This window comes from Lonchura striata, chromosome 3 (assembly GCF_046129695.1).
Source record: "Lonchura striata isolate bLonStr1 chromosome 3, bLonStr1.mat, whole genome shotgun sequence".
Lineage (NCBI taxonomy): Eukaryota > Metazoa > Chordata > Aves > Passeriformes > Estrildidae > Lonchura > Lonchura striata.
The window spans coordinates 73272700-73285466 of NC_134605.1; the positions used below are offsets into that span (position 1 = coordinate 73272700).

The 12767-nt window shown below is 33.8% G+C and overlaps 1 protein-coding gene across 3 annotated transcripts in view; it reads left to right on the forward strand.

Moving 5' to 3' along the window:
* ASCC3 (activating signal cointegrator 1 complex subunit 3) overlaps positions 1–12767 on the forward strand; it is a 248972-nt gene that overhangs the window by 143927 nt on the left and 92278 nt on the right. For all 3 annotated transcript variants that reach the window (XM_021533823.3, XM_021533826.3, XM_021533825.3), the window contains 3 exons: positions 5598–5789; positions 6115–6339; positions 12602–12721. In XM_021533823.3, the coding sequence (XP_021389498.2) occupies positions 5598–5789; positions 6115–6339; positions 12602–12721 (537 nt within the window). The remainder of the gene's footprint in view (positions 1–5597; positions 5790–6114; positions 6340–12601; positions 12722–12767) is intronic.

The following is a 12767-nucleotide window of genomic DNA, read 5'->3' on the forward strand; positions in this document are numbered from 1 at the left end:
CATGTAACTTTTCCAGTGGAAAAAAAAAATGGAGCTGCTATGATGTAACAGTGTACTGTAAAAAGAACACACTGAAAAAAGCAAGACATTTCTGGACACCATCAGTATCTTCTTTAACTGGTACTCATCACTCCCTAAGGTGACAACTAGATGAAACACAACCTTATACAATAAATAAGTTAGGGTCAGTGGTAAAGCCAGGGCTATAGAAAAAAATGTGCCAGAAATTCTGCCTTACATTTCCTTCCTTTGTGAATCAAAAAGAGAATCAATGTTGTGATTGGAGCAGTCCCTCTCCTTTCCTTCTCCTTCAGAGGTGTTTTCAAAGCTCTTCACAGAATTAACTGAGGTGATATCAGTAAATTAATCTGACAATAACTCATAGGTTTAAAAAATTCTAACTTTAATACAGTGAACTTAAATTGCCAGAGGGAGACAATTAGATTATTGACTCTTCCAGGAGAGATTCAAACTGATTCACATTTGTTTGTTAGAATTACCATCTTCAAATAATGTCTTGCCAGGTACCCAACTAATTATAGCCCAGTAAAAAAGTGTTGAACAGAGATACTTCAGGATAACTATACAAAGTGAATAGTTAGATAGATTTAAAAAGTGAAGATGTAGAGAATGAGAATGCATACTCATTAAATAGGATAGCACATTGGGCAGTGTGCATCCCTGCAGAAATGATCTGCTGGGTCATGTGTGTCATCTTGGTGAGGAGAGCTCTCTAGTTTCTGGGGTCTTCACAGGGCCCAGTTGCAGGGTGAGCAGTCAGTGAAGCTAATCCCTGTGTTCCCAGGAAAGAGCAAGGAAAGTAATCTTACTGCTACCCCAAAAAATGATGCTTTATCCTTGTCCTAGAAACAGCTGCTGATAGCTTAATTGATATGCAGACAATACAAGTGGAATAATACAAATAACAGTTCTAATTCATAAAAGGACAGTCCTCAAGTAAAATCATTGTACCTCAAATGCACACCCTTTTTCTCCCTTTAGTCTCAAATCTGTATTTCTCCATACAATTGTTGTCACAAACTGTCAGATCATGAACTGCTTATCTTTCATGGGTTAGCATTTTCTCTAGGTTTCATGTACTTCTCTAAATGTGTATAAAGGAGTCTCATGCTTTTCCCTGTAACAAAAAAATATTATATTTTGAACTCATATTTTTTAAAAAACCTCTTATGGTTTTATTTACCTCATCCAAGTTTTGATCTTTCCCCTTTGAAACAAAGATTGAAAATAAAAGAATACATGTATAGGTAAATTAATATGCAATATGAATTAGCAAAATCTGAAAAGCTAAAATGGTGAATGATCATGCAATCCTTTGATCATTTCTTTCTGTTTCTCTCATACATAGTTCTTTTATATTTACAGAACAGGAATAAGCCCATGAATGGACTCTTCAACTTCGGTTTTTTCATTCTGCTTCTGTCAGTTGACCTTTACTTCTGGAGTAGATGGACACTTTTTCCATTCTATCCTGATCTCATAAATTCTGAAAGACAGGCAGTATTCTTAAAATGAACCAGCAGAGCAGATTCAGCAGTTTTAGTAATATGAATGAGGCAGAGGAGACTTTTTCTTGTTGGGACTTAAACAATTTAGGTCAGCCTACAAATTACATTTTTGGATGTCTTGAGCAAAGGTACAAAATAGTTACTTGGGTATATTTGACCTGTATTCATCACACAGTAGTAGTACTAATTATAACTGCTGTTCATTGAAGGCTGCATCAAAAGATTCCCTACTTTGTTTGGTGTAGGTGTCTGTGATGTCTGAGCTCCAGCACTCATCAAGTGAGGCTAATGAGGCCTCAAAATTAAGAGCTGCTACTTTGCAGGGTGTCAGGGCAGTGCAGAGAATGGAGGGTGGGAATCAATTGCTCAGAATTGCTCAAACCAGTGAACAAATATAATGGTGCATTCTGTACAAACTGCAAGTGCTGCCCTGGAGTGAACTCCACTGAAAGGAAATTACAATGATTGAGTCTTATGGTCATGAGCATGAAGTTTACTGTAGTAAGGAGATCGTGAGAAAAATTCTAGAATAGCCTGTGCCATTTTTGTTATTGAAAGAAAATACATTAGTCAAAAACTGCATTATTAGTGGGAAAAAACACCCAAATTCAGAATTTCAATTAGTATCTTAAAATGAGCATGCATAAAAGAAAAATGAGTAATCTACAGAAAGAAAAAAATTATCACAGCAAGTAGTGATGATCTACTTTGTTTGTCCTAGATGAGGGTAGCAATTGGAGATTTAAAAAAAGCATAAATTCATTCACTTATCAAGAAGCAATTTATTGGCAACTGCTTCTCATAATCAAGCTTTATTGCTCTTTTTTACCTTCTTTGTATATAAAGTAAGAGAAAAATGTATCTATAGGCCTACTAAAAATTTCATTCTTTGGTTTACTCTATGAGTATTTCAAAGAGTGTACACATTATAGTTGTTATGAATAATAATATCCTTTGTGATACCAGGTGCATGAAAAGAGTAAGGAAGGGTGTTATCTTTCATAAGTCTTTAATAAAAAGTTGAGATTTTATTTTCCTACTATGTATGCATCATTTTTTATTAAAATTAAGCAGGACATTTTTCTCTGTCTAATTGTGACACTTTTCATGTGTCTTAATCAAGAATTGCATAAAATTCAAGACATTTAAAGGAGAAATATGGGTGGCAGCAAGCTAAACTGGGAATTTATTTAACACACACTGTTTTAGATGCACACACACATGTAAGCAAAGGTCATAAATCTACAGGCCTCTTGAGCAATAAAGGAGGGGAAAGAAAATCAATTCTAATCAGGAGACCAGTGCTATACCTCATAATAACGACTTCTCCATACACCTGAGGCACTTAGTAACATTTTGTATACATTTTAAGTAAAACCTCTTAGTTTTATTCTGTAATAGAACAAGGTGGAAGCAATATATTTTTTATAGTTTCACTTCCTTTATTTAGTAGTTCTTGGTTTTATTTTCTCTGTAACCATTAAAATCCAGATTAAATACAATAGCCATGAACTTCATTATCACAAGAGTTTAAAGTTTAAAAGTTTGTTCAAAAGCAGATATGCTGCCATTAAATGATACATTGTCTGAGCAATCTTTCAAGGCATCACTGAGATATAGGAATCAGGTTTCTATTTTATTTTCTCAAATGAACTTTATAAAATTGGATTATATCATTGTTCTTGAACTAACTTGCTTTGTATCTTTGTAATCTAAAGTGGACACAAATTTATGGGAAGAAAATTAATTCAATTTCTGTGCAGTTAATAGAATTATCCAGAATAACTAGCAATTTTATTTCCTCAGCATTTGTCTTTTTCCTATGTCAAAAGTGAGCTGTGATTTTTTTTCATGTAAAAAAGTTCATCATCTTCTGTCTAGGAAAAAAAAAAATTTCGTATATTTCTAAATCTGGTGGCTGTGTAGACTGGAAATCTAGCACTTCACAGATTCAGTAAATGAACCTGTACATATTAAATATTTCAAAGATGTTTTAGAATGTATGGTAGATTTTAGAACTAGATTTTTATTCTTTCTAAATGCAACATGTAAGTGTACCTATGTATCTTTGAACGGCTGATTAAGCTTAAGGTTGTAAGTATTGAATTATAGTCAGACTAGCATTGCCATATCTTTACAAGTTTTCTGTCACAAACCTTTCTCCTTCCTCTCTCTTTTTACTATATTTACTAGTTCCTTTCTTTTAAATTGATGAAATTGTACTTCCTAAAACCATAAAAAAATAGTTTTCTTCTATTTGTAGTACAAATTACATAAAGAATCAAATTACAAAGATATGCAATTTTTAAATTGTGAGGATTTGTAAGATTCTGCTTTTTTAGCTAAGATTATAATATTTAAAGGGTATTTTTTATATTGAATAATTGGTTTTTGAAAAATAGATACTTTAACACATATAAAATAGACATGTGACACCAACACAAAAAGTTCTACTAAAAAAAAGTGAATTTTTTGATGGTTGTTTAATCACTTATTTAAGAAAAAAGCTAATTCATAGTTAAATGCTTGCACCAAGTTCCAGATACAATCAAGAGCAACCCAAATTTCTGAGTCACAGTTAGATATGCAGTTGAAGTGAATTTTCCACAACCTTCTGTGATTTTTGTTGTTGATAATCAATAAAGGCAAACCTTGGTGCATCTGTGCTCTTTATGAAATATTTGGTTCTATTTGTTAGCTCATGAAGAATAAGCTTCATGAACTGCAGGGTCACTTTGTCAATTTATTATTTATTCATTTTTAGGCACTACATCAGTTAATTAAATTTGCCAAAAAGTCATGTGTAGTTTAAAAACTGAATTTGATTTCCTTTAAACGAATAGTAAATAATTACTGCTAAAGCAGGAAAGATCAGATATTGAAAAGCTGGATAATTGAGAAACTGAGAAATGTGTTTTTCCTACAATATTTTTCTTTTCATGTCCTCCTTTTATAATTGCATTCCCATCTCCCTATTTATTTCTGTGTTTGCAGAGATTTATTGTTCATGTTTGGCAGTTTGCCAGTACTGCAAACCATGTTTTGCTTTGCTTTACCCACTCTGTATCCCATAAATCAACTTTTCGGTGGCTGTGTGTCAGGAAATGGTAAATGTGAAGAGATAACAACATCACCAATAAAAACAATAAAAATCTAGTTTTAGAATTAATTCACTATAATATGCCTGGCTGAAAATACAGTGAGAGCCAAATACTACTTAACCTTTATGTGATTTGGAAAAGCAGAGATTCTCCATGGACAAAGATAAAGAAATCTGGTTTAGAAAAGATTAGAATCATCATTGCCACAGTCCTTTTGGTATCACATTTAGCAGCAATTGATTTTGGAAGAGAGTTAGTGCAGCAGGTAGGAATGTGGAAGAGACAGGCAGAAAATCAGAAGTGTTTGTGGCAAATTAGGGAAGTATATTAGTTTTTCATGACTTAGAGTTAGTCTTCAGTGTAGATGAAGCATGTTAAAGCCAGCACCAGAAATAATGCTCACAGAGCTCATACCCTGCAGGAGGCTGGAGGTTTTGCAGACAGAGATCCCAGCCTCCTGCCTATGGGAAAGGAAAAATGAGGGGTAGATTATTCTGAACCATGAATTTATGGATTCAGGCTGTGCTGCAGCCATAGAATGGCTGGTGGTGGGGGTGTCCCATCCTTCATGATAAGTATAGTGTGTGACCTGGCCTCAAGCCTGCCCAAGCTACCTGCACAGCCTGAAAGATTTTATTTTAAGGAAAACTGATAAGAGAGTTCTCAGTTTCCATGTACTCACTGTTGGTTACCTGGAACCTCCATTTAAGTGAAACTACACTTCTGTACAGAGATTAAACTTCTTGCAGTCTTTTATAGAATTGTCTTCTTCAGAAAACAAGTATAGAAATATTAACTTATAGAAAATAATCACAAACTGGTCTTGATGGAAATTCCAATCTTAATAGAAATAGTTTCTTTCTTATGGCTCATAACAATATTCAACATTTTTCCTGTATTTTTTTAATACCATACTTCTTGTGCTGTAATTAGAAGTGAATTTAATTGTTATTCTTGTCCATTCTAGGTACAGAGATCAAGAAATAAGCAGTTACGTGAGCTGTTTCCAGATGGATTTAGTATTCACCACGCAGGAATGCTGCGGCAAGACAGAAGTTTGGTTGAGAACTTGTTTTCTAATGGACATATCAAAGTCTTGGTTTGTACAGCTACACTTGCTTGGGGTGTCAATCTGCCTGCTCATGCTGTTGTTATTAAGGTAAGAACTTCCTTACTCTGCAAGGGGTTATCTGTCTTAAAAGAAATCTGTGGAGAAGTATAAGTAGTAAGATCTCTTGTGAGTTTTGGGCCTGGAGGGAAAATATCTGATTGATTTGAAATGTTATTTATATCTCATTAAACTGATTCACTCCACTGGGAGTCTAGTTTGTATAGTAAAGATTTAAATATATCAAAGATTATGAGAGGATTAGTTAAAGTACACTTCTGAAATCATACTATATTTGCCTAATTTCAGTATTCAGCTCATCGGGATTATATTCATGTGTATTTATGTTAATTTTTATTAACTTTTCCTCAACCAGGGAACACAAATATATGCTGCAAAAAGAGGCTCCTTTGTTGACCTTGGAATTTTAGATGTCATGCAGATATTTGGTCGAGCTGGACGGCCTCAGTTTGACAAATTCGGAGAAGGCACCATTATTACAACTCATGATAAACTCAGTCATTACCTGACTCTTCTTACACAGCAGAACCCAATTGAAAGCCAGTTTCTTGAAAGCCTTGCAGACAACTTAAATGCAGAGGTAACCTTTGATTTGTTTAGAGAAACTAGCAAACTTTAAAGGATTGACATTATTTGAAACAAAAATGCAATATTGTCACACTTAATAAAATTTTCATTGTACATATTTGATTACTTTTAGTGTGTAGGTGTGTATGTTTAAGTGAACTGCTACATATGTGAAAATGAGGGATCTTTTGCAAAAGACAGTAGGTATTCAAAGTAGGATGGAGGGCTAAAATGCCATTAAGATAAAACTGTAGCAACACAGCATTTGTCTTTTAATCAGAAGTGATTTTTTAGAATTTAGTAAGTGTTCTGCATAAATCCACAAAAAAATTAAAGCTTCTCTTTCTGTACGTAACCAAATTCACATATTTGACTGGAGCATAGGAAGAATAATGGACTTGTCTTTAATTTTTTTTTTTTCAAAAGCACTAGACGTTTTTTCGGTTGAAGTCAAGCAGTTTAGCAAAACTGAAATGTCCAGTAACATAAAACTGCTTATCATTTTGAAAGATGTAAGGTTTATTTGGTCTATTAAGAATAGTCTTTTAAAGATGCTTGTTATTTTACCTACACAATTCTTACGTATTTGTTTATTTTAGCTTTTCATCACTTTTTCAATTTTCCCATTTCTCCTTCTACCACAAAAAAAGAGCAAAAATAAATGGAAGGCATACTTGCATTGGGCAGATGTATTGCCCCCAACCATTTCCTTTTGACACTACTTAATGATCCTGGAGATATCCTCTAAATATTCTCCAGGTGGAACTGGATGGATATTCAGTTATTCAAAATTGCATAGTAGCAGCTTACATGTTAGCAGTAAAAATGTTCATCCTAAAGTTGATTGTGTAGGTCAGGATTATTTGTGGTTATTGTTCAGCACCACAGTAAGTCAGGAGACAGTGGTCTCATCTTTGAATACTTTGTGCCTTTTCACTAGGAAAAAATCCAGCCAGATTTCATAGAAGACCTTTGGTTTTTTTTGCTTTGTTTTGTTTTTTGGTTTTTTTTTGTTTTTTTTTTTTTTTTGTGATACAGAAGTAGACAGTGAAACAAGGGTTGGGTAGGCAGCAGAGTTTGCTATTTTTTTAAATATTAGGAAGTTAGGGTTTTTTTCTGATTTTGTGTAATGGTAGCAATCTGAAAAGAACAGTGTACTCATGGCTTTAATGTTACCCCAGATTCCATAAAGTGATACAGCTGCAGAAGCTGAAGATGCAGTCAGAATTTTGTTAATTACTGCGATAAATGATTGGTAGTAGAAATAGCAATGGAGTAAAATAATATAGCAAGGACATGAAAGTAACATATGTGTTAGTACTTCTCCTCCTGTTATAACATGCAGGAAAAATTAGTACCTGCCAGATTACAGGTAACCAATACAAGGAGCTATTGTGTCAAATATTTTTTGAAAGTAATTTAATCATTTCCATATAATTGGAGTCAGTCTAAACTTCTGTGTATGCTGATTTGATCTAAGATAGTGGAATTATTTGAAAAAGATACAGGTGGTTTAGAAGAAATTGATAAGTTTATCTGGAGACAACTCTTCCAATATGCTGCACCATTCTGGGAAAAAAAAAAAAAAAAAAAACACGGTTTACAATATATACCATCATATGAATCAGTATATAGTCTTATTAAGTACATTCAATTTTAGTCATCTTTCACCCTTTGGTAGTAACAAAGCACTGTATGGATACAAAATATATGGGTGTTGACTGATTTGTTAGAGAAATCAAGACAAGCATGTTGATAACCACTGTCAACTTCTCCATAGCAGAGCCTGTTGTTAGCACCAGGAAATCTGAACTGATGGATAATCAAGCAACATATTGTGGGAACAGAATCTGCTTTTATTACAAGTCATTCAGGAAATCCAAATGCTTATTCTCTAGTTGTAAAGAGAAACAAATTAAAGGCCAGAAGCACTGCTGAATTGTTTAAATTCTTAATTTGTTATGGACACACCAGTAGCTGACAGAAGGGCTGATAAAGTGAAGGCAGCAGTTGGATGTATGGGAAGACTTCATGTTTCCACAAGAATATGAAATTGCTTTTATCTAGACCAGGTTTCTTGGCAGAAATAGGTAGGTAGATGGTAAGGATGATTCAGATATTTCAGGTAATACAACATATAATCCTAGCCACACAATTGCTAAGTGGAACCCAAGGCCTTGAATTTGTACCTACACTTATGTGGCGCAGGAGAGAAAGTTGGGAAAATAATGCAAAAAAATTGCAGTATTTCTAATCCTCATATAAAAAATAATTTTCTAGAAGCAGGAAATTTTCAGAGAGGATGGTGAAAGAAATAAATCAGTTTCTGTGAAAGGAACCCGCCATTTTTTCTGTATGCTTCAGGAGAGAACAAAAGCAAAGATTATATGACACAGTTTTGTGAATTAATAAATTAATATTGCAATAACAATGCGAGTAATATGGCAAAAGATTGCACCTCTTCTGGGACAAGAACCGTGATGTTTTGGCTGCAATGAGCCAGTGACAGGTTTAGAAAATAAAATTATGTCAGCTGGGTGGTTAAACAGTGGAAGTCTATGCAGGGAGCTGTTTCTAAACAGAAAAGAACTTTTAAAACTGTCCAAAAATGGAATAAAAATCAATTTAAAAATACCAAGTGCAAAGCCAAGACTAAAGACCTTGAGATGCAGTAATTAAAGAATTAAGGAGAAATGTGTATGGTGCTTCTTCCTCATTGCTGCATTTTGCCCTTCAACACTTGCTGTTAACTAACCTCAGAGACAGCTGGTCTTGGTGCTTCAGTGCTTGGGAGAACTACAGGGTGGGGAAACATTAAATATATCCAACTTCGTTGAGTTGACACCAAAATTAAGAGTTTGAATGTGTATATCACCGTGTAAGTCTGCTGTTAATTCTCTCCTACAGATCTGCATTTTGGTTTGGTGTTATGGGGATTTTTTCCCCCTAAAAATCAGCAGAATAGTAAATGATAAGTGATCATCAACAAAGGCATAGAGATGCCCTTTTCCTCTTTTGCTGAAATTTTGCCAGTAGGCATAATAGGATGTAAAAATGTATAAAAGAGCTGGTTAAGGTACTTCGTTGAGAGGAGCAAGTCCTGGGGCAGTTGACCAGCTGGCAAACAGAAAATACCTATGGCTGTCTTTTCTGGAAATACAGGAAGAAAGATAAGATGCAGGGGATGTGGTTTAATTAGACCATAAACTTTAACTTATCTGGGAACTATCATCAATAGCTCATACGATGCAGGTCACCATTCCTTCCCTAATGGTTTCCACCTGATAGAGCCCTTCCTGACAGCCACAGCTGGACTCCAGCTTGTTTGCTGGGATGACTCCTTTCCCCAGAGAGCTTAGGAAATGATTTGCAGTGCTGGACAGTGGGTATACCTTCCCCAGGGTGTGTGCCTCCACGTGCATGTACTTGCGATTTTCCTCTGAAGGCAGGAATGTAGAACGTGGTGACTTTTTTATTCTGGACAAACCTCTCAATCTTTTACCTTGAAAGAAAGGGTTCTCAGAAGAGATGAAAAACTCCTTCAGAATCCTTTCCTAAAAAAGAAAAGTCACTCAGGAGCTGGGTGACTGAATGACTGATCTGGGTATGGGGTAAAGCACAGGAGATGCTGTTTGACTTGGGACAATTCTAGTAGCAATAATTATTTCAGAAGCTTCACAGGAATAAGACCATAGCACTATGAGGCTGAAATAGTAATTTAAAATCCACTGGTTTCCAAAGGAAACAGAAAATTGCTTATACGGTTGTAAGAAAGGTTCCTTGCTGTCTTACCTTAACAACAAATATTTGATATAGATACTGAAATTTTTCTTTGTGTAATCTGACTCAATTATACAATAATAACAGGCATTATATTTTTTAAAAAGGTACATATTGTAATAAAGAATGTATTATGCTATATAATAAGTTCATTATATATTATCAGTAATATTTTTATGCCATTTTCTAGTTATCAGAAATATCAGAGAAAAAAACTATTTTTTCAAGAACTGTCCCCCAAAAGCCATGCTACTTATATCTGTTTACACTTTTTTGAAAATCAAAACCACCTTCTCTGAAATATCATTCAACTTCATATAGTTTGTGGTATAGCATTTGTAAAAAAAAAAGGGGGGGGCAAAAAGAAAATAAATAATAATAATAAATGCTGCTGAGCACGTTGCTCAGTGATGGCAACATCAGTCACTGAAAAATTAGTTAAAATTGTGTGATGCTAATTATTGCTGTAATTTAAAATTACAGAGTGAGTTGGATAAATGTATTACTCAAAATTGCATTCTGTGAGTGATGAAACACCATTTGAACTGTGAAAAATCAAAATTGTTTTATGACAACTGGTGCAATTGGACAATACAATGTCAAGATAGTAAATATTTCTATTTATCAATTATTTCACCTGTAACTAAATGCTTAATACATGGTTGAGGAAATTCTGGAAACTTGGATCATTCATACTGTTCTAATACAAGTTTTCAGTCCCACAAGAACTTTACTTGAACACTAGATGGCAGCAAATATTTAGAAATTACTCTGGATTTTTTTGACTGTATAATGTTATTGAAGTTGGGGGAAGAAGGAAAGTGCAGTATTAGATTTCAGTACCATATCTGAAACCCAACCGTATTTCATAATTGCTTTTTTCCTTCAGTTTTGCTTTTAATTTATTAAAGTAATTAATTAGACTAGAATAGAATAGCAATAGAATCAGATATTTGAACAAATAAGGCAAAGAAAAAATGAGTTGTGTTTTGTTTTATTTTTTGTCAGACTTCATGGTCCTCAGTAACGAGAATATTATGTTTTCATGATTGTGAAAGTCATTGTTGAAAATGCTACTAGTGGACTATGTTGTTAAGCTATTTCAACTTCTGGACTGAAAGATATTTGAGTCATTCAAAGAAACCAAATGCTTCAAATAACCTATGTACAAATCAAGTAATAGTAACCTGTGGGCTGTATTCCCTGTTCTCCCTGTAGTAGTCTGTGAGTGAGTAGTCTGTAGTACTTCAGTGCTTTATGTGGCTGTATGCTTTGAAAAGCAATACAATGGGACTTCCCCCAACCTCTTTAGCCTTTTGAACAACAAAATATCATTTGAAAAATGTTTTAAGTAAAGCCTAGGATTACTCCATGGTATTAGACTTCGATATTAACAAGCATTTACTAGATTTAAGTTTACTTAAGGCAGATAAGGCTTTCACTGTTATTTTTTACCAGATATTTATATTCTTTGAAAAAGAATGTCAGTATTGTTATTGAGGTCTAGGTACCTCAGTCTGAACATGAATATGTATTCAGTTCTATAGAGTCTTTTTATTATTATTTCTGCCAAGTCACATAGAAGATTTGTATGAAATCCAAACACCAATAAAACAAAAATAGCTTTAAAAATGCAGTAATGGATCACAAAACTTTGGTAAGAGGGACTTTTGCTTGTTTTAACAACCAGCAACAATCAAAGAAGGTTTGTTCATGGGACATGCAGGAAATACTAAATTCTTCTGGTAAAATCAGGATAACTGGAATTAAGTGGTAAAATTCTTCTCATGAATCTAACTAGTAAAAATGCAGTTGAAGTTATAAAATAAAAATGTGTGTGTGGTCAACAGTTTGATAAAAGTATTGAATTTTCAGGAAAAAAAGTAATTTAGTACTAAAAATGGGTTTGGTATACCTGATTTAGCCTTGAAAATGTAGCAGGTACTTGTATCTTTGACTTGCAGCTACAAAAGGAGAAAACTCTTTGTAAAGACTGTGTATAATGGGATTTCCAAGTACGAGGAATAAAAAACCTAAAGATTCTTGATATCATTTTGTTTAGGACCTGATGGTGCTTTCATAGTGGCATGATGAAATTAATCTTTTAAATGTAGAGTTTTTTCAAGTTCTTTAAATTACCTTGACCATATCCACTATGGAATAATTTTGGTTTGATTGTCTTTTTATTTTGATAACAAGCTTGCTCAATGATGTCTTTTCATTGTAAAAATCATAAATGGTGTAGGAAAGATTTATAGTCACTGTATCTATAGTATTGTGTCAAAGCAACCCATGTTATTACATGTTCACAAGATAAAGATGCATAAATTGGTCAAGTTATTGTTTTAGGATTATTTCAAAATTATGTAAATTGGAAATATCCCAACACTTTCTTTAATCTTGTGCTAATAGTCTGAATACCATGTGTTTTCAGCCAAGTAGTTATGTACAGCTGTAACATATATACTTAATTTTGTCTCTTCTCCTATTTCCAGATTGCTCTTGGCACAGTAACTAATGTGGAAGAAGCAGTAAAGTGGATAAGTTACACTTATCTTTATGTACGGATGAGAGCAAATCCATTAGTATATGGCATCAGTCACAAAGCTTATCAGGTATAAAATGCATTTTAAAAAAATCTGTAACCTGTTCTGAGTCTCT